We start from the raw sequence: 26,966 nt of genomic DNA on the forward strand, positions 1-26,966 counted from the left end.
CCTTCTCTCACAGTTGAAGTGTACCTATGATAAAAATTACAGACCTCTACATGCTTTGTAAGTAGGAAAACCTGCAAAATTGTCAGTGTATCAAATACTTGTTCTCCCCACTGTATGCATAGGCCCCTGCCCCGTATCTTACCAGAGGCTGCTGTTCTGTCCTGCGGATAGAGTGTATACCCCGCCAGCTGTGTGTTCTTAATGTCGTCTTTCATCCACGAGACAGGGAAACATAAGATATCACAGTTTTTAATGTCCCGTTAGTAGGATATACATGCTTCAGTTTGTCCCATTTATTTTCCAGCGATTGAACATTAGCTAGCAGGATGGAAGGCAAGGGCAGATTAGCCACTCGTTGCCTGATCCTCACAAGGCATCCTGATCTTTTTCAGAGAAATCTCAGTTTCCTTCTCCAGCTAATGACGGGGATCTGAGTCTGGTCGGGTGTCTGTAGTATATCCCTCTCATCCGACTCATTGAAGAAAAACTCTTCGTCTAAGGTGAGTAATCGCAGTTCTGATGTCCAGAAGCTCTTTTCGGTCATACGAGACGGTAGCAGCAACATTATGTACAAAACTAGTTACGAAAAACGCAAAAAAACTAACAAAATAGCATGGTTGGTTAAGGGCCGATAAGACGCCGAGAGGATTGAGGAGAGAGGAGAAAGAAGAGATAAGAGAGAGGAGAGATTTAGATGAGAGAGGAGAGAGGAGGAAAGAGGAGTCGAGAGGCGAGAGGTGAGAAAGAGGAGAAAGAGGAGAGGCAACTGTAGAGGAGAGGAGAGGGAGCTGTAGAGGAGGGAAAAGGAGGAGAGGGAACTGTAGAGGAGGGAAAAGGAGAGAAGAGGAGAGGAGATGGAACTGTAGAGGAGGGAAAAGGAGAGAAGAGGGAACTGTAGAGGAGGGAAAAGGAGAGGAGAGGAGAGGGAACTGTAGAGGAGGGAAAAGGAGAGGAGAGGAGAGGGAACTGTAGAGGAGGGAAAAGGAGGAAAGGGGAATGCAGGATGCTCACATTTAATCTTCTTTATTCACTCATGTGAGGTGGTAGAGACTCCATGTAAAACCAACATGCTAATTCAGATTCAGATCAACAGCCTCTGAACAGTGTGAAGTGGCATAATGCACTAACTCATCAATTATTAATTATTCCTTCCTGCTGCAAAATAAACAGAGCAGATGGACGTCATCATCAGGAGAGACATTTTAACATGGAGAATTGTTGTTGTAACTGATGGAGGGGAAATATGGCCTCCGTCCCAAATGGTACCCTATTCCCTATGTGGTGCACAACTTTTGACCACGGCTCTGTTACCATAAGTTAGCCTGTGAGATGTAATGCAGTCACTGAGGATAAAGACTATACACTTGTAGAGATCTGACATTTTGCTGACGTTCTCTATGGGCTGGAGTAATACTGAACCCATACTGCAACACTCAATGGAAGACATGGATTTATTGATGGAGAGCCTAATGATCTTTTCCTGGTTGCACGCTCCATAAACTGTGACATTATTCCACAAATAATCACTGTTGTACTTTTCATCATAGATGATTGATTGGTTGCTCCCTATAGAGGTTACACGATTGTGTCAATGAGCTCAATAATGTTGACCATTATTACTTTGGGGAAAATAGGATGTTTTCACAGAGGCAACACACATCTTAAACAACTAGGAATCATAAAGCAATGCATTTTCAAGTTGCCTTCATTACAGCATTGTTGGTTCCCTTGCTCTCTGCTTTAATCTTTAAGACACATATTTAAGTGCCTTTGAACGGGGTATGGCAGTAGGTGCCAGGCCCCGTTTGAGTGTATCAAGAACTGCAACGCTGCTGGGTTTTTCACACTCAATAACTTCCTGTGTGTATCAAGAATGGCCCACCACCCAAAGGACATCCAGACAACTTGACACAACTGTGGGAAGCATTGGAGTCGACATGGGCCAGCATCCCTGTGGAACGCTTTGGACACCTTGTAGAGTCCATGCCCCGACTAATTGAGACTGTTCTGAGGTCAGAAGTGGGTGCAACTCAATATTAGGATGGTGTTCTTAATGTTTTGTACACTCAGAGTATATGCGTATAGATAGATGCCTTTGTTTAGGACACTGGATTAGTGATGCTCTGAGTGACTCAGCGTTATGGAGGGCCGTTGTGGAACTCTGAGACAGTTTGCATGAGGAGGTTCCAATTCCAAACCAATGCCATCCCAGGGCTAGAAGACTGGAGCCCCCACTGCCGATAGGCGTGGACACACACACACAGACACACACTAAGAAGGCCCAGGCTATGGGGTTTTGAAGTTACAGTGTCTCTCCAATGCAGGCCAGACTCAGGAGCAGCTGGTCAGCTAGCAGGCCACATCAGCGTCAGGCCGCTTGACTGGTAATGGGATTAGTCTAAGCCATGCAGTGGAGAAAGCAGAAACAGGGGGACAGACAGTGAGTGGACAGAGAGGACAAACCCCTCATCTACCCATCCCTTTCCTCTTGTTCCATCCCCCTTTGGAAACCCATCCCATAACAATACCACCCTGAATCGTCATAGAGGCTGCGGGTATGTCAATCATCACCAAGCCTTTAGTGGGGGTTCTGGGGTTCAGTCATGTAGTGGTGTTAGCATTAGAAGGTGAGCCAAAAGGAATTGGTCATGCAAGATCAGCCTAATGGCATTTTCACTCATCTCAGATTTCCTGGCGGAGAGCTGAGAATAGCTGCCATTTGAACTTCTATTATGCTTGTATTGTGATTTTAGAGTTTTTTATCTATATGAAACCATTAATATCTTTCTGGTGACTCCCTTGATTATTAACGAAGTTCCTATTTGACCATACCATGGGCTATTTAGACAAACAGATTATTCTTGAGGTCTTAAAGTGCAAGGGTTGTGTTTATAGGGTGAAAGGTTAGAGTCATCCCAAACAAAAAGGTCAACAGACAGACCAGCACCTAACCAAACCATTCCCCCCGACTGCCTTCTGTTCTCCCTCTGATTACTACAGCACCTTCTACAGGTCAATCTGTTGCTTTCATAGTCAGGAAAGGGGTTCTTGTGCAATTCAATGAAGTTTCAACAGACAGATTAGACTATTAAGTGCTTCCTCTGTGGCCCAAATGGCATCCTATTCCCTTTTTAGTGCAATAAAAGTTCTGCATTATATAGGGAGTAGGGTGCCATTTGAGACACAAGCTCAGTTCTACAGCCGGGAGGTGCTTGCTCGTCAGACCCTCCCTCTTCCTGCTTGCACAGCATGTGGTGTCTCACTGCCGGCCCCACCAGGGAGCTAGCCAGCTAACAAGACGCCTGGGCCTTGGCGTGTACAGACAAGGTCAGAACTGAACAGACCAATCAAGGCTGGGTGTGCGTACTAAATGGCACCCTATCCCTTTATAGTGCACTACTTTTGACCAGGGTCCATAGGGGTCTGGTTAAAAGTAGTGCACTATTTAGGGAATATGGTGCCATTTGGGTTGCATTCTGGATTTTCTGTGGCTATGGGACTATTTCTCACATCATTTTCATCCTTTTGTCAATGCATTGCAATTATTTGGGGATATGATTACCAGAAATGAATTGTGTGGTGTATACACACTACAGAGGAATTACACTGATGATGCAACTAGTGCTGAAACTGATTTTCAGCAGTGATCAAGCCTTATCTCAGTTACAGCACCATCTTAACTCCCACATCCCAAAATGTAATCAGCTCACTTACGTATTTAGGTAATGGTGATGAAATTGGATTATGCTTTTCTCTCCTGGCCTGGCTGTCTCCAGTAGTCTCCATGGTGACAGGCTGACGCAGGCTGACGCCTCGCTACCCAAGTTCCTTTTGGCACCTCGTTAGTAGCCGGGAGCTGATGAGGTTAATTGGATGCTTTCAGCCTTCTTAATGACATTCAGTGGTTTCTCTCAGGAAGGGCTTGTGTGCTCCATGGCCGACTGTGTCTGCGCCCCAAAGGGCACCCTATTCTCTACATAGCGCACTACCATGGGCACTGGTCAAAAGTAGTGCACTATATAGGGTATAGGGTGCAATTTGGGGCGCAGCCTGTGTCGGTGTGCCTCTAGCTAGCTAGATGCCGTCTCTGGCCCCTGTCTGCGATTGGCTGGACTTTTACAAGCCAATTATGCCTCTCGGTGAGGGTCGGCGTAGTTGTGGGCCTCTTGAGCACGTCGTGGGGAAGGTCAATGCGATTGACGGGGGTTAATTAACCAACCGTAGCTCAAAAGGCGGTCGAGTGTGAGCAGCCTCTGTCCTCAACCCCAGCCCCACTGCCATCAGGGGAATTTCACATTTCTGCCATTCAAGGAAAAGACTGCTTCTTACAGAAATAAATGGTTTCCTTGGATCATGTTTGGCATTTTTGGTCAATCTTGGGTTTTTACCTGGTAGAAGTAATCAACTAGACATTGAATTGCATGTTGACTGAGGACAACCTTGAGGTGTAATAAGGTAGTGAGGGAATTTCCAGACATTATCTTGAAATATATATATTTTTTTTTACCAAGGATGAACCTCGAGTCACCTTGTGTGAACTGTGTTAGAACCGAGAATGAATCCCAGTAATTCTAACATCACCTGAATTGAAGGATTCTGTCTGTCTGTCTGTCTGTCTGTCTGTCTCTGTCTGTCTGTCTGTCTGTCTGTCTGTCTGTCTGTCTGTCTGTCTGTCTGTCTGTCTGTCTGTCTGTCTGTCTGTCTGTCTGTCTGTCTGTCTGTCTGTCTGTCTCTGTCTGTCTCTATCTGTCTCTGTCTGTCTGTCTGTCTGTCTGTCTGTCTGTCTGTCTGTCTGTCTGTCTGTCTGTCCTGATGCAGTCCACCCTCAGTGACTCCATTAGGCAATGAAAAGCTGTCGTCCCACTGTGTGGTTGAAGGGGGTTGAGCCATCAGCGTCTCTTTAAAAAGCATCAGCTGCCACCACCCCGGCCCTTTGACAACCTGTCAGTTTATGGAGATTCCAGACGACCCCCTCCCATGACCTTTATTGATTGTGGTCTGCACCAAACAGCCCCCTGCAGTCACCAAAGAGCCCTGCCCCTCCGGCTACAACACTGGGGTGCCGTAATGTTTCAATTACTGACCTCTCATTGTCTAGCCGTGACAGGGGAGGTCCATCTCTAATTGCTGAGTGGAACCTTTTGTGGTCCACCCGGCATCCGGCCGAAGTAGGATTTGACATACAGCTAGGACATGGTGTCTTAGGACCTGAAGGCCAGAGGAGAGGAACCAGTATTGATACATATGGAGGGATTTTATGTTATTTTTCAAATATATTTCATCGTATGTGACTTGAAAGACTGTCTGTCTGGGATCAATATTTGCCAAAGGGAGCGTAATTAAAGTCTGATGGAGTCCTTCATACTCCAGGTAATGGACAGGAAGCCTGCTTGTCAGAGATAAGATCCAATTTATGTTGAGCTGAATCTCCCCTTTACATGATGAAGACTTACTTATAGCCTACAATATCAAATTACAAATAATGAGCAACACAGTTCATTTTTAGAAGACCATTTCATTTCATCAGCAAATATTTAGCAGAATGAAACCTGCTGTTGTGATATGGCCCTGGTTGCCATGGCAGCTAAACCTTTGATGCTCCTCTGGTGTCCTAACTCATCCTGTGAAATCCAGAGTGGCCAGATTATGAGTCCACTTAGGACTGGACCCAACCCTGCACATAAGCATCAACATAAAAAGCCTCTGTTGTTCATTATTGCCAATTTGTGCTTTTTAAATTATTTCATATCATGATAGCTCAATACACTGTCTGCTTTGGGATTTCTCTATTGCTCTATCATCTGGATCAGTTATGTTAACAAAACGGTTTGTTTGTATCTTATTTACAGTACACAAAGCCCATTACTTCTAATGCAAAGTGTAGACTGTGCAAGGAACCGGTTTGTCTCTCGGATGGTAGTATGTACAATGCACCGGAGGGATTCTCTTGAACAGCAGGAGGGTCGTTCTGGAGGTGGACTGTGAAAGGCTTGTTCTCTAGTGGACCAGCTTCATCTGATAGACCACAGGGCCCCCTCTGTGGCCCCCTCTGTGGCCCCCTCTGTGGCGGTCCAGGCTCAGGTGCTCCTCGGCTCAGAGTTGCAGCAACCTCTTTCAGCGATTTGTCATGCCTTGGACCAGGCCTGCTGCGCCGGCACGTGTCAGGCTTTAGCCCGGCTGCGCCTGTTTGCCAGACGGCCACTCAGGCCTGACAGCCTGCTGCTGTCACCCAGGGGCTGAGGAGGAATGAGGAGTCACACACAGGGACCCTGGCAACCGCCCAGCCCGGCAGCCCCACCACCACCTCTACCTCAACCCAGCCCCAGCCCAAGACAAGAACACACAGAGCCCCGAAGGGCATGGAGGGTTTAACTGTGGGGATTAACAGCCAGCTCTGTCAGAAAGGTCACGGTTACATTCACAGGTCACTCTGCTGAGGTGATTAGCACAGCCATCTGAATAGAACACTGAGGTGATTAACACAGCCATCTGAATAGTACACTGAGGTGATTAGCACTGCCATCTGAATAGAACACTGAGGTGATTAACACAGCCATCTGAATAGAACACTGAGGTGATTAACACAGCCATCTGAATAGTACACTGAGGTGATTAGCACAGCCATCTGAATAGAACACTGAGGTGATTAACACAGCCATCTGAATAGAACACTGAGGTGATTAGCACAGCCATCTGAATAGAACACTGAGGTGATTAACACAGCCATCTGAATAGAACACTGAGGTGATTAACACTGCCATCTGAATAGAACACTGAGGTGATTAACACTGCCATCTGAATAGAACACTAAGGTGATTAGCACAGCCATCTGAATGGAACACTGAGGTGATTAGCACAGCCATCTGAATAGAACACTGAGGTGATTAGCACAGCCATCTGAATAGAACACTGAGGTGATTAACACAGCCATCTGAATAGAACACTGAGGTGATTAACACAGCCATCTGAATAGAACACTGAGGTGATTAACACAGCCATCTGAATAGAACACTAAGGTGGATCGGGTCAGAGCATCAGAGTCTTTCAAATCCTGTCTCTTATCATATCAGTTGGATTAGAGCTTTTCTTTTGGAGGAGGAAATATACAGTGCTTTCAGAGAGTATTCATACCCCTTCACTTATTATACATTTTGTTGTGTTACTGCCTGAATTCATAATTGATTACATTGATTTTTTCCCTCACCCATCTACACACAATACCAGATAATGACAAAGTGAAAACATGGTTTTAGAAATTGTTGCAAATGAATTGAAAATGAAATGTAGAAATATCTCATTTAAATAAGTATTCCCACTCCTGAGTCAATACATATTAGAATCACCTTGGGAAGCGATTACAGCGGTGAGTCTTTCTGGGTAAGTCTCTAAGAGCTTTGCACATCTGGATTGTACAATATTTGCACATTCATATATTTTTTTTAATTCTTCAAGCTCTGTCAAATTGGTTGTTGATCATTACTAGACAGCCATTTTCAAGTCTTGCCATATATTTCAAATCAAATCAAAGTTTATTTGTCACGTGCGCCAAATACAACAGGTGTAGACCTTACAGTGAAATGCTTACTTACAAGCTCTAACCAATAGTGCAAAAAAGGTATTAGGTGAACAATAGGTAATAAATAAATAAAAACAACAGTAAAAAGACAGTAAGGCTATATACAGTAGCGAGGCTATAAAAGTAGCGAGTCTACATACAGACACCGGTTAGTCAGGCTGATAGAGGTGGTATGTACATGTAGATATGGTTAAAGTGACTATGCATATTTCAAGACGATTTAAGTCAAAACTGTAACTAGGCCACTAAGGAACATTCAATGTCTTCTTGGTAAGCAACTCCAGTGTGTATTTGGCCTTGTGTTTTAGGTTATTGTCCTGCTGAAAGGTGAATTTGTCTCCCAGTATCTATTAGAAAGCAGACTGAAACAGATTGAGGGACCATACAGATAATTGTGTATGGGGTACAGAGACTAGGTATTAAAAAATCATGTTAAACACAATTATTGCACACGGAGTGAGTCCCTGCAGCTTATTATGTGACAGTTAACCAAATGTTTACTCCTGAACTTATCTAGGCTTGAAATAGGGGTTGAATGCTTAATGACTCAAGACATTTCAGCTTTTAATTTTTCATTAATTTGTAAACATTTCTAAGAACATAATTCCACTTTGACATTATGGGGTATTGTGGGTAGGCTAGTGTCACAACATCTCAATTGAATCCATTTTAAATGTAAGCTGTAACACAACAACATGTGGAACAAGTCTAGGGGTGTGAATACTTTCTGAAGGCACTCTAAGGATTTTAGGTCTGACTGTGTTCTTCATCTATTTAGTCCAATCAAAACAATAAATGTATTGCATATTTTTTTCAAGATAGCACATTCGAAACACAAACAACCTAAACAATATAAAAATAATTAAATTAACTAATGCATTTATTTACAGTTTATAGAGAGTAGAAATTTGACTCTTGGCTGAACTGGGTATGGTGTCAGCCTGCGGCATGAGGTGGCATGACGCCAAGCTGGTCTCCTTGTGGTGTACATGCTCGTCCACCTGTACGTCTGGCTCTGTGCATAACATCATCGTACCCTCCATCAGCTGCCCCCCAAATGGCACCCTATTCGTTATGTAGTGCACGACTTTTGATCAGGGCTTGGTCAAAACTAGGGCACTAAATAGGGAATAGGGTAACATTTGGTACGCATCCATGGTCTTTGTTCTGCTCTGGTCTAGTCCATTCCATACTGATGTCAGCACCCTTACATAAAAAAACACATGTCAAATTTGCAGTTAAACATATACAAATCGCATTTTCACATGTTAAATAGCTGTTTTCGCATGTTGAGCTTAAACCATATTTTCACATGCATTAAATGTATAGTTAACATGTTAACACCACCTTGTGAAAAGAATAACATGTTTTCACCTCACCTTCGCCTTACAGTTGCACAAGTGAAATTTGAGGTTTCACATGTTAAAAACTTTCACATGTGAAAATTGGATATGCAGTTTCACATGTGAACTAAGTTCTCATGTGAAAATCTTACGTTCACATGTGGAATTGCAAGTTCATGTGAAAATCAATCACGTGAAAATCTCATTTGCAGTTTCACATGTAAGAAAACTCCACTTATGAAAATCTAACTTTCACGTATGGAATTGCATTTTCACATGTAAAAAACAATCACTTGTAAAAATTACATTTGCAGTCTCACATGTAAGAAAACTCCACATGTGAAAATCTCACTTTCACATGTGGAATATCAAGTCCACATGTGGTTGTGAAATAGTGTTATTCTCCTCACATGTGAAAATGTGGTGTTAACATGTTACATATGGAATTTCAAATTCTGTGATGCCATTCTGTAAAAAGGTAACTTAGCCTACATGAGTATAATAAGTCAACTGTGTTAAAAATAATATATTTTTATTTCGGAACCATCCATACGGAAGTGTACTGCTGCCTCTCAGTGTCTCATTGTTTGTCCTGTTTAACATGTTAAAATGAACGGAGTAAATCAGCTAACTCAAGTTCAGTTTTTGTAATTTTAGTGCAATTTTTTAAAACACTGTCTGAAAGTACATTTTGTTTTGTTCAAAACACTCTAAATACATAATCCATACAGGTAAAAACAACAATGCAATGTCAAAATAAGTTGACATTGAGGTTAAAGAAAGTGTGTTAGATTTTGCTAATTGTTACTTTGGTCAAAATCAAGACGTCAATATTCTTGTAATGCTTTTTGTATTAATAATCTTAGATTACAGTTCAATTTGAGCGAATTCTGAATTAATTGTGATTAATCACAGCAAATCCTTTGATAAACTCAATAAAATTTTGGAATCGTTTGACAGCCCTAGTTAAAATGTGAAAATGCACATGTGAAAGTGTAGTCGACATGAGTCGGCCATGGTTGCTCTTGGTCACGTGATGAGGGAGCCCTGCCTGGGACTTCAAAGTTAGCGTTGGTCCTCTTGGTCTAATGGTCAAGAAATTGGCTTCTCCCATTATAGAAATGTTGGGAATCCAAGTGTCTGAGTCATGTGAGAAATCCATGTGAAACTCACGTGTCTATTTTTCACATAATTTGTTCACATGCAAAAAAATCATGTGAAATGTCACACTTGTCCAATACCCACGTGTCTGACTCGTGAAAAAAAGAATATATATATTATAGTTATTTTTCATGTGAAATTTTCACGTGTCACACACGTGGTTATTGGACAAGAGTGACATTTCACATGATTTTTTCACATGTGAACAAATATATATATACATGATAAAAGTTTAAAATGTGATTCTTTCATGTGATTCTTTGTAAGGGCATCCTGACATTGGACATTGTCCGTCCCCGTGTACGCTCACATCACATGACCAAAAAACTGACATCAAAGCCATGAACGCTATTAGATTTGTTATTGAGTTATTGAATTTGCACAGATTCAATCAACCAATAATAACATCAGTATTGGTACTGTTGGGTGCTTTGTCATATGATTTGAAATGTTTGTATCGGTAAGTGTTTGTGTGCATGTGCCTTGTCTGTGTGTGTGTGTGTGTACGTATATGTGGGTACTGTATAACTGTGTTCTGTATGTGTGTGTGTGTATGATGTGTACTGTTTGTATATGAGTGTGTGCTGTGTGTGCTGTGTGTGTGTGTGTGTGTGTGTGTGTGTGTGTGTGTGTGTGTGTGTGTGTGTGTGTGTGTGTGTGTGTGTGTGTGTGTGTGTGTGTGTGTGTGAATGAGAGCGTGTTTGTGCATGAGTGTGTATTAATGTGTGTGTGCGTGTCAGTGGATCGTCTTCACAGGCTCACAGAGCAGAGGGCCGGCCAGACCAGCAGACTGGCTAGAACCGAGGGGAGCCAGGGACATCTGCATGATTATGCCGCTGCTTCCTGGAGAGGCATTGAGAAACCCTGTTCTAACCTCTATCAGCCTTTCATGAACTGGAATACTAAACAGCACAGGGACAGAGAGAGAGAACGAGGGTTTACCAAAAACCTCTAGTATTCAGTTGTATTTTGCAAAGTTGTGTTTGTGTATGTGTGCGTGTGCATGTGTGCATAGTTGCGGGAAGTAGGGGTGCTGAGGGTGCAGCATCCCATGATAAATCGAAATCAAATAAAACTTTATTTAAAAATAAATACATTTGTGGACTAGGCCTTTATTACTCCTGTATGAGCAGAGATTATTTCAATTTTTCTTTGCAGATATATTGGTCCGCTAATACAGGACTAGTAAAGGCCTAGTGAACTACTTTTGTGAGATTTTTTCCCTTCTTTTTTCTGACTTGATGGCTACTACCCAGCCATCTATTAGTCCAAGAATAAACATTTCTCTGCATTGATCCAAAATGGAGGATTGGTCTCCCTCATCTCTCTATAAAGCAGGAACATGTCTTCAACATAATTAGGTTCTAATGTGAGAGGCCTCTTTTGCCTCTCTTGGAAATTAATTCTGAACAGCTTGTTATTATCTTGGCCTCTGGATGTGTGAATACAAGCATTAGGGCCGGGGTATTGTGAGGGGCAGCATTAGAGGCATGTGTGGGGGAGGTCCAGGGACTTTTGTGTGGGCTGTGGTTGGAATCAGCTGTACCCTACACAAAAGCCTTCTGGTTGGAAGAACACAACAGAGAAATGTGTTGCAGTGTTTTCAGGAATCACAAAATAGACATGAGCCAGCTTTAGACCACGGCTCTCTCTGAACAGGCAAGCTGTTAACACGTAATCTACAGACTCACATACAGTATGTACATGTACACGCTTGAGAATGGAGGGTTCATATCTGTAGTGAATGGAGGTTGAAGGAGGATGTCACAGTTTCTACATTTATGCAAATATAAAAAAATAAAAGTATGTACAAATGTTCCTAAAATGCTACAGAAATGTGTTGATTAGACAGTAGACACATTAAAATCGCATAATTGAGGAGTGATGTCACTGAAATGTCCTGGAGGCATTTCTTGTCATTAGGTTCTTGACACGTAATTGTCTCCTCTTTGGTCTGTTGGTTGAAATAATTAGCCTTTGACTTTCAGTGTTAGGTCAACCGAGTGATTAGAGCTTAGAGTGTTGAGCGTGCTAATCACAGAGAGATATGGATATCAGAGGCACCTGTATCCTGTACGCTGCATAGGATCAGTAGCCATCTGCAAGACTAGACCCCAACACCCTAGAGATGTGTCAGGGATCTTTAGCTAGGCTGGAGAAGGGGAGAAGGGAGATGGGCGTAGATATGGTCCTTGAAATGGACTGAAATAGGTGTTGGTACTCATTTTGTGTGCTGGTACTGTTTATATATAGGTGCTGGAATGCCACAATATTCTTAAACCAATATTCTACGAGGTGCTGGTGCTCAGCAGGGTCAGAACATGCTGCAAGCTGTTAGTGACACACTAAACATCAGCTTCAAAACAAACTACACTGTTCTACTCATAACAATGTTTCACTGCGTGGTGGTTTCTTCCTCTGCTTTATTCCAGCGTCCATCCTTGTTGACTCTTCGTGGTTGTCTGGCCCTGGCACCAACACCTGCCATACTGGAAAATTCCTGGAGGCTTGTTTGACTTGCCATGTGAAGCACAGGGGGAGAGAGCCCAGGGGGAGAGAGCCCAGGGGGAGTGAGCCCAGGGGGAGAGAGCCCAGGGGGAGAGAGCCCAGGGGGAGAGAGCCCAGGGGGAGTGAGCCCAGGGGGAGAGAGCCCAGGGGGAGAGAGCCCAGGGGGAGAGAGCCCAGGGGGAGTGAGCCCAGGGGGAGAGAGCCCAGGGGGAGTGAGCCCAGGGGGAGAGAGCCCAGGGGGAGTGAGCCCAGGGGGAGAGAGCCCAGGGGGAGTGAGCCCAGGGGGAGTGAGCCCAGGGGGAGTGAGCCCAGGGGGAGAGAGCCCAGGGGGAGTGAGCCCAGGGGGAGAGAGCCCAGGGGGAGTGAGCCCAGGGGGAGTGAGCCCAGGGGGAGAGAGCCCAGGGGGAGAGAGCCCAGGGGGAGTGAGCCCAGGGGGAGAGAGCCCAGGGGGGGAGAGCCCAGGGGGAGAGAGTTTACTTTTCTTATTTTTCTTTGTCTCTGAGCAGTACAGATAAGAGAAGGCATGGGCTGTACTGAACTCTGCTGTGGACTAACCTGAAAGACTACCTGTTGACTTGTCATTTTTTTCAAGAGGGACAGATGGATGGATGGCAGAGTTGATAAGTAGAGGGAGGATGTGAATAGAAAAGAGAAGAGAGGAAATTGGGGGTGTGGGTGTGGCTGACAAGCAAAGGGCAGGTGTAACTTCCACCATCTGTGTGTGTGCACACGTACACCCTCACACAGAGGACAACAAGTCCAACCACGTAACACTACTCCCAAGGTCTGGTTAACTGCATTAGACTCTGCTGAATGTCTGATTACATCAGGCAAATTGAATAACTCTGTGTTGCTTTAATGTGAGATATCAAGTCAGCTCACAGGATAAAATGAAGGTGTCTTTGAACCAGACCAGAGAGTAGAACTGCCTTGGGATACTGACTGGGAAGCCTCTGTTATGAACACTTACAGACAACACAATGTTATACCAACCAGACTGCAGTATCAGCTCGGTGGCACTGAACCATTCCTAGTTAATTACAGAGTCAGTAGTGCCAAGTTACAGGTCAACTGTAAGTGCTGTTATTGTGAAGTGGAAACATCTAGGAGCAACAATGGCTCAGCCGCAAAGTTGTAGGCCACACAAGCTCACAGAACGGGACCGTCGAGTGCTGAAGCGCGTATTGCGTAAAAATCGCTCGTCCTTGGTTGCAACACTCACTGCTGAGTTCCAAACTGCCTCTGGAAGCAACATCAGCACAAGAGCTGTTTGTCTGGAGCTTCATGAAATGGGTTTCCATGGCTGAGCAGCCGCACACAAGCCTAAGATCACCATGCGCAATGCCAAGTGTTGGCTGGAGTGTGTATAGCTCGCTGCTATTGGACTCTGGAGCAGTGGAAATGCGTTCTCTGGAGTGATGAATCACACTTCACCATCTGGCAGTCTGACGGACTAATCTGGGTTTGGCGGATGCCAGGGGAACGCTACCTGCCCAAATGCATAGTGCCAACTGTAAAGTTTGGTGGAGGAGGAAAAATGGTCTGGGGCTGTTTTTTATGGTTTGGGCTAGGCCCCTTAGTTCCGGTGAAGATAAATCTTAACACTACAGCATACAATGACATCTTGACGATTCTGTGCTTCCAACTTTATGACAACAGTTTGGGTAATGCCCTTTCCTGTTTCAGCATGACAATGCCCCCGTGCACAAATCGAGGTCCATACAGAAATGGTTTGTTGAGATCGTTGTGGAAGAACTTGACTGACCTGCACAGAGCCCTGACCTCAACCCCATCGAACACCTTTGGGATGAATTGAAACACTGACTGCGAGCCAGGCCTAATCGCCCAACATCAGTGCACGACCTTACTAATGCTCTTGTGGCTGAATGGCTTTAGTGGGAAAGTCTTCCCAGAAGAGTGGAGGCTGTTATAGCAGCAAAGGGGGGACCAACTCCATATTAATGCCTATGAATGAGATGTTCTACAATCAGGTGTCCGCATACTTTTGGTCATGTAGTGTATATACAGTATACTTTCTGTCATATCAACACAGACTCCCTGTTCTCTCCTTCGATGGAGTTCAGATTGGCTGTCATATTATCACAGACTCCCTGCTCTTTCCTTACATGGAGTTCAGATTGGCTGTCATATTATCACAGACTCCCTGCTCTTTCCTTCCATGGAGTTCAGATTGGCTGTCATATTATCACAGACTCCCTGCTCTTTCCTTCCATGGAGTTCAGATTGGCTGTCATTTTATCACAGACTCCCTGCTCTTTCCTTCCATGGAGTTCAGATTGGCTGTCATATTATCACAGACTCCCTGCTCTTTCCTTCCATGGAGTTCAGATTGGCTGTCATTTTATCACAGACTCCCTGCTCTTTCCTTCCATGGAGTTCAGATTGGCTGTCATATTTGAATGGTACACTATTAAAGCTTCTACCTATTTGCCAACGCTATGCGTTTCCCTTTCCCCCATTTTTCTTTCTCATTGTGGTGTAGAACTAGACTGCCACAGGCAGCTCCATTATAGTGCAGCAGCGGTCGGTACTGTTGGTGTGAAAGGCTTTATCTGGAGCTCTTATCTTTGGCCCGCTCCCCAGCTGCCTGTCTGCCGCACACCTGTCTGGGATACCCACCGAGAGGAGATGTGTGTGTGTCAGGTTTTAATGTCACATGAACAAGTACAGTAAAATGCCTTTCTTGCAAGCTCCAAACCCAACAATACAGTGATCAATATCAAAGTAGTACTAAAAATAACAAGGTAGAATGGAAACAAATGAGAAATAAAAACAAGAAATAAGAAGAACAAAAGAAAGTAAGAAGATATATACAGGATCAGTTCCAATACCATATTTAGAATGTGCAAGGATACTGGAGTGATAGAGGTAGATATGTATAGGGATAAGGTGACTAGGCATCAGGATATTTGATCAACAGAGTAGCAGCAGCGTATACGATGAGTGTATGTGTGTTGGAGTGTCAGTGTGTATGACTTTGTAGATTCCTGTGAGTGTGCATGGAGATAAAAATGTAAATACAACTGTAAACTCAGATAGTCTGTGTAGCCATTCTGTTAGCTACTGTATTTATCAGACTTATGGCTTGGGGATAGATGCTGTTCAGGAGCCTGATAGTGTCAGACTTGAGGCACCGGTCCCGCCTGCCATGCGGAAGCGTGATGTGTGTGGTGGTGTGGGCTGGAGGTGCATGAGGACTGTTAGCCAGGCCATCACCATGTGAGGAGAAGGGTCTGGGGTTCAGGGGAACTGAAGGAATGTGTTGAGGTTAGTGGGGACATATTTTGTGGTCACCACAGAGCGTTTGTGAAGTGCAGTTGAGGACACTTCCTCTTCCGTGTAAAATAAAAGTCCAATAGAGTCCAAGAATTTCCAACATGTTTTACCACGACTTTCCTCTCTCTATCCCTCAGAACTTCAGGTGCCTTTTTTTTTTTTACAGAAATCCACCATGTAACATCGGCACCATTTTTTTGTAATTAGCAAAAGTCAATTGAAAATTCCTAACGGCCCACCAACGAACTTGCTTACATCTACCCATTCCAGTTTAGAAACCTTTTCCATTTTCAGTGGTATATCCATACTCACTTCTTACTGTATTCATTTTATGTTTTTATCATCCAGCTCAATCAAGTTTTGGGGGGGTTCTGATTATTTACAAGCTTATAGGGCCATGCCTTAGGTTTCTGACCATGCCACTCTTAGTGACAGTGAGCATAATATGTGCAATTGACAGCTTGCAGTTCTCTACCACCAGCAGCAGTTACTGTGTAAGGGTGTGGCTGGCTCGGTTGTCACATCTTTCTACTCCTCCAGAGATCTGGTTGCCATGGAGAACCAGGTGGAGCCCAGGTGGCTATGAGGTGTAGTGGGAGCTTACCCTTAGTAGTAAAAAAAAAATCCCTTAATTACTTTAAAGCATTATACTCAGCATTGTCACTAAGCCAGTTACAGTGTAATTAAATAATTAATATTATGTGGATTCTCATTATAGTTGCATGGACTGAAGGATTATTACAACAAACAAAATGTCTTAAACATGTATGTGACTTCAATTGAGCCCTAGAGTGACAGGAGCCAGTATTCCCTCCAACTATACTCTGCCATGTGCTGCACTATGTGATGGGATGCAGTCAGTGGAGGCTGCTGAGGGGAGGACAGCTAATAATAATAACTGGAGTGGAGTATAATGACTGGAATGGAGTGAATGGAATGATGTCCAAAACATGTGTTTGATACCATTCCATTCACTCCATTTCAGCCATTATTATGAGCAATCCTCGCCTCAGCAGCCTCCACTGGATGCAGTGAGAAATAAACAGCCGCCCACCACTCTCTGGTGCAGTAGTGCCATCTCTGCTTCCTGTTGGTCTGCTCTGTGCTGCTGAACTATGGGATGTTGCTAATGGAGGCTGCCTCCGGTGTGAGGATTATAGCCTGAGTCAAAGAGTCAATGTGTTGAGGGGGAGCCTTTTAGGAAGACAGACAAAACAAACTCAACCTGCTGAACACCTGCACTACCCTGTACTCCCTCACTGACTGACCATGCAGGGCCAAGACCAGGCCACGTCCACTTACTTTCTGACAATAGTGAAATGCACTATAATAACACCACCACTGTGGCTGCATGATCCTGAAGCTACAAGCTCAGGTCAGAAAACAGAATTTTCTTGGATTCAAGTTAGTCAAACAATATAGATTTTTTTGCTTTTATTATTTAGACATATAGCTAATAGTTATAAAACAATCAGAGCAAAAAAACTGGATTTCATTTAAGAGCATTGAAGAGAATTTTTTATAAGCTCAGGGTCAATCGATTACTTATACACCATCCTCGGTATCTACGTAAACTTGAAATAAATAAGTCAAAAGGATAATTTGGCTATGGCATGAAAAAATACATGAATAAGTCTCACATAAATCACACAAAACATAATTTACATAAGATCAATTCAATAAATAAATAAATAGAAAATAACCATGATGGTTTTATGTGTAGTACATTGGCAATACACGTGTAAAATAACAATAATGATACAATATCTGGCCAATGATAAATAAGACATTAAAAACAATCATTATTCGACATATAAATTAAGGCAGTTTTACAGCAGGAGTGTACATGAGCTCTAATCCAAGGCATTGATGGCTACACTAGGGCAAACCTTTCAAATTGTATTATGTTCAGAGACAAAGCTAAAATTGAATGTCCACAGATTCACAAGCTAATAAAGTGATAGATACATTTCCAGCCTGTGAATTAAAAGGCAATTTTATGACAACGGTACAGCTAGGATATGCCTTTCTTAGGTCTAGAAGCTAATGCAAAAGCACTTGTGCAGAGATCCTAGAAAAATAAGTTAACAGTCTAATGCTTTACGTACTTTAGATAAACTAAGATGAGTCTGAAAAATATATAATTCAAGCTCCAAACGGGATTTTAAATCCCCCATTATTAAATGCAGTGGTCGAGGACGGAGACAAACTTCACGCATACTGTATGACGTCCACGCGTAAAGGCACAGGTATCTCTTCAGTTTAACAGGCTGGTCGCACAGGCATTTGAAGGAGTATGACCTGCCTGTTTTCTGAGGGATGACATTTGTTGATGTGCCGTGTAAGTCCAGGAGAACTGTAGAACATGGCAGGGCAGTATTTGCATGGGTATACCTGCGAGGAGTGGAGGAGACGGATGTGCCTCTCCTGGTTGACTCTGTTGGGAAAGTCCTCTCCACAAACAGGGCACAGGTGGCACCCTGAGGAACTCAGATTCAATGGTGCGTGGCTTGGAGTTTTGTCACTCGGCTTTCCTTCGTTTTGGGATAAGGGATAGGCATCGTGGACCTCACTGCTGGTATTGTGGGAAGCTGTGGCATGTTGAGATAGGATGTGCTTTCTTAGGTATGCCTGGCGTTTAAACTTTTTCCCACAGTGATGACAATCATAGAGACCCTCCTCTGATCCAACTGATCCCGACTCTGACAGCCCGGGGCTGGGTGTGTCTCTATCACTCCGGCCCTTTATTTCATCAGATACAGCCTTGTCGAGCGTGCACATCTTATCACTCTCTGATTTAATATGTTGTGCACCAGACATTGACGCGTTATTTTGAGGTTTTGGTTTGTGCCAGCGCCTGTGGGAGGCTAGGTTTGCCGGGCAGCTGAAAACCTTATCACATTCAGGGCATCTGTACTCAACCCTCACTATCCTGGAACACTTATGCTGGGCCAGCGCGAAGGGGTCGCCATATGCTTCTCTGCACAGTTGACAGACGAACTCACCGAGAGGCTTGTCACCTGCTGCCGGCTGTGGTCTGGGTTTTTGGTCGATGGGAGCCTCTTTAATTTTTAGCCCAAGCACGGGTGATGTGGTCATCTCGTCTTCGAAATGTAGTTTCTTGATAGCTTTGTTTCTTTTTGATGGAGGCTTGTTTTTACGCTCGGTGTCGCTTGAAGGCCTTTTGGTGCCATTCCCGGTGACAGCGGGTAGATTTGGGTTCGTGGTTGTCCCGGTCCGATTGCAATTACTAGTACCGATTTTTAGGTCCACTGGGGCAAAGAGGGGATCTAAAGTCGTAAGCACTGCAGGTGTGGGAAAGGATTCAGCAGACACCGGTGAGCCGAGATTGAAATGTCTCTCTAAATATCCCTGTTCATGGTCTTTACTGACGGGCCGGGTGGGGCTGTAGAGAACCTGGTACACTGCCTCCGGGTTCCCAAACTGAACGGGTTTAGCATCTTGTCCGGGGGCTGCTGCTGTGGCTGATGCCTCGCAGAACAGGGATGCTGCATCTGCGCGCTCAGGGAAGGATGCGAAAGCTTGCTGTCCCTGCTCCACCTCATCAGAGCGTACCCTGTAAGACATAGGGTTTGGTTTCTTGTTCCTTTTCACTAAAAATCCTCTTGGCATTTTTGCGATGGACGGAAACAGATTAAGGCACTGTTGACGCACAGATTATGTTGAAATAAAATCCAGGTTCAGGTTATTATTACAGACACATCGGACACTCTGATTGTTCACCGTTCCCCTGGCTGCTATTGATTCGTTCTCCTCCCGAGAAGCTTTCATCACGACATAGCTGCACTCTTTTTAAGGGGAAATTATGATATTGTTCTCGCCCCTTGTTGCCTCAACCCCAACCAATCAGATGGAACTAAGATCCCTATGGATTTGCGGAGTTGGTTTGGGAGGGTGGAGAGAAGGGCTTGGTTTCGGGTGGAAATATAGGAGGATTTGCAGCTTGCTAAGCAGATGTACCTGAGTTTTTTTTATATTACTATGCACGCATTGCTCCCTCATAACCTCGTCCCATCGAAGGCACACGCCGGGACCCTCCTCTTTTTACGGTCTGATGAGTTTGCATAGAAATGCACACGTGCCTCGGCTTTGTGTGCTTCCTTTATGCGGGGGGGAGGGGTCGGGCACACAAAGATCTGCCAAAAAGGAGATGTCCATCACTACACAACAACCATTAGAATCTAAAATAAAAATTAGGGAGGGGTGCCTGATTTAACGGACAATGACAAAGATGGTTGGGGTTGATGTTATTTATTAGTTGGCCTACCCAAAATGTATCTTCTGTGCAGACACACACACACATTGCTGAGTTGCATGTTTTAATCTGCTTCAATTGCAGAATTATTAAGCTTTATTCAAGGATAAAGAAAATCGACAAATTGTTCAACCAATACGAAGTTTAAACTATAGCCTATTCCTTTAAAACACCACATTTAAAAAAAACAAACAAGCAAATATTTATATTGGAGAGAAAGAAAAAAAAGCAACAAAGAAACATTTCAAGGCATCCATAGCGACATGTGTTGGATACGACAGTTGAACTCTGGACATATGAATCAGTCATTTTACGCATACATAATTAATGAAACAGGGTTCCCTGCTTTGCATTACAATGGCAGCGCTTTTGCAAGCTGTATCCCGCTTGTGATTGAAAAGGAAATTGCACGGTAAAATGTGCAACAAAGCAATCTGGCCAATAGATATTGTCGGCGCGTGCTGTGCGTGATCAGTGTGGTTTGGACAAAGCCGACCGTCTTCAAATGGGCCATACCATGATTATCTCTCCGTTAAAAACAGTCAAACCCAATTCCTTCAGGGTCATATCCCATCTAAAATATAGCCTAAGGGCTATCCACCACCATGGCGAGGAACGAGAAGACTTGTCTAGTTTGGCAAATGCGTCAAGATTTCATTCCATAATAATGTGTGTGATAAACCACATGCCAGATGTCTACCAAGTCTTTTTGTTTCTGTTGACAGAATTTCACCAAATACGAGATTTGAATGGCATAGACCTCTCCGGTTATTAATAGGCATATAAATGTATATAACTATAAAGTTGCTCAAACTAATCTGAACGTGAAATTCAGATTACGTGAAATTATTGGGCTACGTGAAATTATTGCTGATCAAGTAGGCCTATTCTGAAAGTTTCCTTTTTAAATTCTCAATAGACTTAATTCAGAAACAGCAAATATGTCGAGGCAAAATCTCCTTCGAGGTTGAATAATAAATATCCCCAGTATAATTAAGAATCAAAGCACACATAATAGGTTACGAATTAAAACAATCACACAAATCTGGAAGATTTAATTTACAGTTAGGGAAAAAAGTAATTATCCAAGGCCCAAACAATGATGCAAATAATAATTAAAGATTTTTTTCAGTAGGTAAAATCTTTAAAAAGTGTTTGAAAACATGGTATTCTAACATGACCTATAGGCCTATATTATAGGCTTATACTGTAGGTCATGTTAGAATACCATGTTTTCAAATACTTTTTAAATTGCCTTCCTCTGGGAAATTGTTTGCATTAAAATGGCTAATTATTCAATAGCCAGGGGATGACACAATTCATTGGGTGTCATTGAGCCATGTCATTTCATAGATTCATATATTCTACCAATTAACGTTTATCTTACCGAGCTATTTGATAAACGCTTGAACGATCCCATACCTTGAGGCGCGTGTGCGGCTATTTGTTCATTGGCGTGTGCTGCGCAGAGAGGCAGTGAAGATTTGAGCCTCATTACCATACAGCTGTAGAATATAGAACCCCTCCTCCCACTCACTAAATCCACTTTCCTCTAGGCCTAGGTCGTATCAGTCATCCCAATAACCGTTGCAGTTACAATTACAAGTGACCTTTAATGCGAATTTGAGCAAAAACTGTTATGTGAGAAAGCTGAATTTGACAATTCGTTGTGACTTTATTATAACACTTAATGAGGATTGTTTTGTTTTCTCTGTTTTCTCAAATCAGTCAACCTTAACTTCTCATAAAATTAAGACAACTACAAGTTAGTGTTCTTGTTCATGCTAAAAGTGTGTACATAACCTAATATTATTGTCTATCTAAAATCACAAGTACATTTATTAAAAACATTGGCTACTGTATTTTCTGTTCAAATTAACTCAATTGAATGTCAATGTTTTTACTACAGTTGGATGATTCTACAACGTTTTAATTAAATAAAAACAATGGAATATTTCTATGTGATGAATATGTCATTTAAAATGTGGGTTGAGGTAAGATAAGATGTAGGAGCAGTTACAGTAGTCCAGGCTGGGCATACATAGTCAGGTGGTACCTGTTGTACCTCAGGTAATTCAGAGTGCTGATCTTCAAGGAAGCCAATCCCCCACTTGTTTCCAACACCTTCTTGAGAAACACGTTCGGTTCCTCAATAATGTCCAGCTTCTCATCTATCATTCTCTGAACGAGCTCTGAAATGGACACATCATTGTGGTCCTGGAGAAAGAGAGAAGGCCTTCGTTAAAAGCCCCCCCCCCTCAAAAAAGACCATAGCAATGACAAATAGTATCGGTAGACAAACAGTTCAACACATTAACCATATGAATGTGAATGGAGAAAGATGAGACAAATCCAACCTGCACTTTAGTTGATTCCATTATCTGGTGCATTTCCAGCTCAAAGTCTGAAAAGCGATCATGATATATCGCCAGGCACCATTTCTCCCTGAAATAACTACCAACACATACACATACACACACACACGCACGCACATGCACACACACACACACATTTAGTGCATTCCCCTAAGAACCCCCAACAGAACAGCAACAGCATGGACAATTCATTATTTTAACAGTTGATGATGTGTTCAGTCAGCTCCAATAATGACATTGAGAGTGGCCTCATTCAGAGCCATGACAAGGGCCAGTGATGAATCCAGATGTAGTAAGTGTTAGAGAGCCTTATGAACACGGCAGGGTGGCTAAGCTTCTCCACAGAGCAGAAGAAGCAGATTGGGAACCTGCATTAATAGATTAGACCCAGGGACAATGGCTCCTATATATGGCGTGTTGAAACATCAGAAACGAGGTCACTCAAACACAGATCTCCAAACACTAGCCTACCTGCAAAAACTGACAGGGAACAGTATCTTGAAGACATACTTCATCTGAGAGAGCTGCCTACTCAAAATGCAGATTTACATAAAGACAGTGCGTTGATTTACTTTTTTCCTTGACCATACTTGTATTGTCTGTAAACATTTGAAATGTAACTACAGTGGGGCAAAAAAGTATTTAGTCAGCCACCAATTGTGCAAGTTCTCCCACTTAAAAATATGAGAGAGGCCTGTAATTTTCATCATAGGTACACTTCAACTATGACAGACAAAATGAGAAAAGAAAAAACAGAAAATCACATTGTAGGATTTTTAATGCATTTATTTGCAAATTATGGTGGAAAATAAGTATTTGGTTAATAACAAAAGTTTATCTCAATACTTTGTTATATACCCTTTGTTGGCAATGACAGAGGTCAAACGTTTTCTGTAAGTCTTCACAAGGTTTTCACACACTGTTGCTGGTATTTTGTCCCATTCCTCCATGCAGATCTCCTCTAGAGCAGTGATGTTTTGGGGCTGTTGCTGGGCAACACGGACTTTCAACTCCCTCCAAAGATTTTCTATGGGGTTAAGATCTGGAGACTGGCTAGGCCACTCCAGGACCTTGAAATGCTTCTTACGAAGCCACTCCTTCGTTGCCCGGGCAGTGTGTTTGGGATCATTGTCATGCTGAAAGACCCAGCCATGTTTCATCTTCAATGCCCTTGCTGATGGAAGGAGGTTTTCACTTAAAATCTCACGATACATGGCCCCATTCATTCTTTCCTTTACACGGATCAGTTGTCCTGGTCCCTTTGCAGAAAAACAGCCCCAAAGCATGATTTGTCCACCCCCATGCTTCACAGTAGGTATGGTGTTCTTTGGATGCAACTCAGCATTCTTTGTCCTCCAAACACGACGAGTTGAGTTTTTACCAAAAAGTTATATTTTGGTTTCATCTGACATTCTCCCAATCTTCTTCTGGATCATCCAAATGCTCTCTAGCAAACTTCAGATGGGCCTGGACATGTACTGGCTTAAGCAGGGGGACACGTCTGGCACTGCAGGATTTGAGTCCCTGGCGGCGTAGTGTGTTACTGATGGTAGGCTTTGTTACTTTGGTCCCAGCTCTCTGCAGGTCATTCACTAGGTCCCCCCGTGTGGTTCTGGGATTTTTGCTCACCGTTCTTGTGATCATTTTGACCCCACGGGGTGAGATCTTGCGTGGAGCCCCAGATCGAGGGAGATTATCAGTGGTCTTGTATGTCTTCCATTTCCTAATAATTGCTCCCACAGTTGATTTCTTCAAACCAAGCTGCTTACTGTCATGACGTTGGGTTGGGGGTAGGTTTACGACAGTCATAAATACCTCTTTCCCCCTTTTTCTCTCTCCCCACTATAACTGATGTGACATAAGGAAACCCATGGGTTAACATAGAGGTTCTGGGTAACATCAGAAGTTGGGGGAAATGAACTATATTCTGGTAGTCCAACCAACTGTACATATGCGGTGGTACTTAATAAGGTATATTATGTCAGTTCGGTTGCCCTCTGACACATTCTCATCAATGATAGAATGACATAAACGCTACTGTGAAAAGTCTAAACGTCAGAGGTATCGGATTCACATGGAATTGTTGTTTAATTCAAATGTTTGAATATGACATTGTTTGTGAAGAGGTGAAATGTAATTTTACCTTCCAAATGAGAGATCTGTGTTTTCATAAATTTGGCTTCTGCTCAACCAGGGGCCCGCCCCTGTGAAGAGACCTGGGTAATAGACTTTTCAGACACACCCCTCTACCTCCACTATATAAAGCCAGTGACAAAAATGTAACTTCCTCTCCGGGTACATTTTGGATGACGATCCGATGTCAAGATGGTTCAGACAATAACTACAGAACTAGGCCAACATCAGCATGGACTTTGATTGTGAATGGTATGAACTTTGAACTCGTGTTCACTACAGAAGTGATATCTCCTAGCCGTTGAGTTGGCAACAGCTGCTACAAACGCAGGTTAGGAAGGACAGTCCGAGTATCCCGTCTACTACCCACAACGTTACTACAACGTCTCCCGTGACTACCAGAGACGTTCTCCAAAGGACAGAGGACTCGGGTTGTCGATACGGCCTTCAATCTACCACCAACCTACTGAAGCGCAGCTCAGAGTAAATATGTATTGCATTTTCCTTGTCAAATGGGCGGTAATTTAGAATGCATAAGATACTATATTTACGAGAGCACAGCTTTTGCCCTGTTCCGAATCTCCCGCTCTTTCACTAAGACTCAGCCCATTCCCTTTGTGTAACAAGCTGTCATATCTATTCCGCCCGCTAGGGACGTTTTCTGTATGACGTAATTTGTGATCAAGTTATGATTTAATTGTATATGTGTGATTCTGTGTGATTAGTTAGGTATTTAGTAAATAAATAATTAAACCCAATTTTGTATTGCTGATTCAACTTGTTAGCCAGGATTCTTGCAGACAATCAAGGACTTACAACTTTCAGATGAGACTGAATATAATGACGATTAATGTGACGGCTATTTAGTAAAATATTACAAAATCTTTAAGAGTTTATTCCAAAGATAACAGCTCTATAAATATTCTTTCGTGGTGTCCCTCTCTAGTTAATTAATATTTACATGATTAGTTCAATCAGGTAATATTAATTACGGAGAAATAATTTTATAGAATAGCATGTCATAGCAATCAATCTGGCATAGTCAAAGACACGACATAATGGTGCCCCGTGTGAGGAGTCTAAGATAGAATGAGGCTTTCATTTTGATTCAGCCTGTATAAAATTGAAAAGCAGATTCCATAATATACCAAATTTATTATACAAATTTTTGGAGTGATAGACAAGCATTGTTGGATGTGTGTGCGCGGAGATTCCCCGCCCCACGTTGTTCTCTGACGTAGTCAGTGGACAACGTAAGCGAATACATTTCTTGTAGGCTGAAAAAGCTAATTTATAGAAATCTGAGAAATAGTGCGTTTGGCCAAACACAGGGCTATTTCTGCCTGACGCGTTTCATACGCTGGTAGGGGAGGTCATTATTAATTTCTCGAGCGAGGACGAAGAGCCAACCGATTGAAATTCAGGAGATATAGCTCGACCAGCGATAATATTATCTCTCTCGGTGCATTTCATGTTTGCCGCGTGTTCCGGTTAAAACATCGTCAAAAAACGCCGAAAAGGGTTTGAACATAATACGTTATTAGTAAAACCTTTCCCTTGCAAAGGGAATCCTACGTGCTACATTTTCAGGCACAAAGGAGGGTTAGCTGGCACGAGGTGCTAAAGCTAACAAGGGAAAAGAGCCATTATTTTTCTGGTGCCACGCTGAAATTCCTCCGCCTCGCGGAACGGAAGTCCCGCACGCGGGTAGTTCCGTTTGATTTCATCGTGTGAAATCATTGGCCGCTGAAGTGTGCCAGTATATTCGTTCATGAAGAATTATTCAGGTCACACTCAAGTCATTACTTATGACTTCCAGACGAATATCAATGTCTTATCCAATTGAACTAATAAGTGTAAATCTGGCCATTTACATTCTGAAATAGATATTTTAAATAATATCCAAATTGTTGAGTTCTCTAAATAAGACATTGCAAACTTTTTCCAAACTAACCTAGATTAAGCACTTCTCAGGTTAATTAAAGTTTAATTCACAAATTGCCTATACAGGTTTGATTTATCATTAAATTGATCAATCAGTAAAATTTGGGTTTTTCAAAACCCATTCAGTATCCAGTATTGACAGAAGCCCCGCCCAGCGGGAATCCCATGTGGTTTCGGCCTTAGGGAGAAGTGCCACAGTGTTGAATGTTCCAAACATTTGGTCTCTGTTTACACTTATGATATCCAATCAACAGAGATTGTATGGATTATCGTCTCATTCAATTTAATAAGTTAAATTGTTGAACATAATTTAATGTTCTTCCAATCAAATGAGACACTTTTAAACTTATCAT

General features: G+C 42.9%; 2 protein-coding genes across 2 annotated transcripts in view; both read right to left on the reverse strand.

Annotated features, from left to right (window-relative positions):
* Positions 1-17,304: 17,304 nt before the first annotated feature.
* On the reverse strand, positions 17,305-19,867 carry LOC139556153 (insulinoma-associated protein 1a-like). The gene has a single exon (XM_071369725.1). The coding sequence runs from the start codon at positions 19,516-19,518 to the stop codon at positions 18,148-18,150; it is 1,371 nt and encodes a 456-aa protein (XP_071225826.1). The 5' UTR covers positions 19,519-19,867; the 3' UTR covers positions 17,305-18,147.
* Positions 19,868-20,141: 274 nt separating this feature from the next.
* The window catches only part of cfap61 (cilia and flagella associated protein 61), a 51,817-nt gene continuing 44,992 nt past the window's right edge, over positions 20,142-26,966 (reverse strand). Inside the window, exons 25-26 of the mRNA XM_071369723.1 lie at positions 22,519-22,615; positions 20,142-22,378 (exon numbers count right to left, since the gene is read on the reverse strand). Of these exons, the coding sequence (XP_071225824.1) occupies positions 22,178-22,378; positions 22,519-22,615 (298 nt within the window). The 3' untranslated portion in view covers positions 20,142-22,177. The remainder of the gene's footprint in view (positions 22,379-22,518; positions 22,616-26,966) is intronic.

This window comes from Salvelinus alpinus, chromosome 27 (genome assembly GCF_045679555.1).
Source record: "Salvelinus alpinus chromosome 27, SLU_Salpinus.1, whole genome shotgun sequence".
In the NCBI taxonomy this organism is placed as follows: domain Eukaryota; kingdom Metazoa; phylum Chordata; class Actinopteri; order Salmoniformes; family Salmonidae; genus Salvelinus; species Salvelinus alpinus.

What these genes read in the sequence shown, in the direction of transcription:
- LOC139556153 (XM_071369725.1), bottom strand. Translation starts at nt 19,518, where the DNA reads ATGCCAAGAGGATTTTTAGTGAAAAGGAACAAGAAACCAAACCCTATG.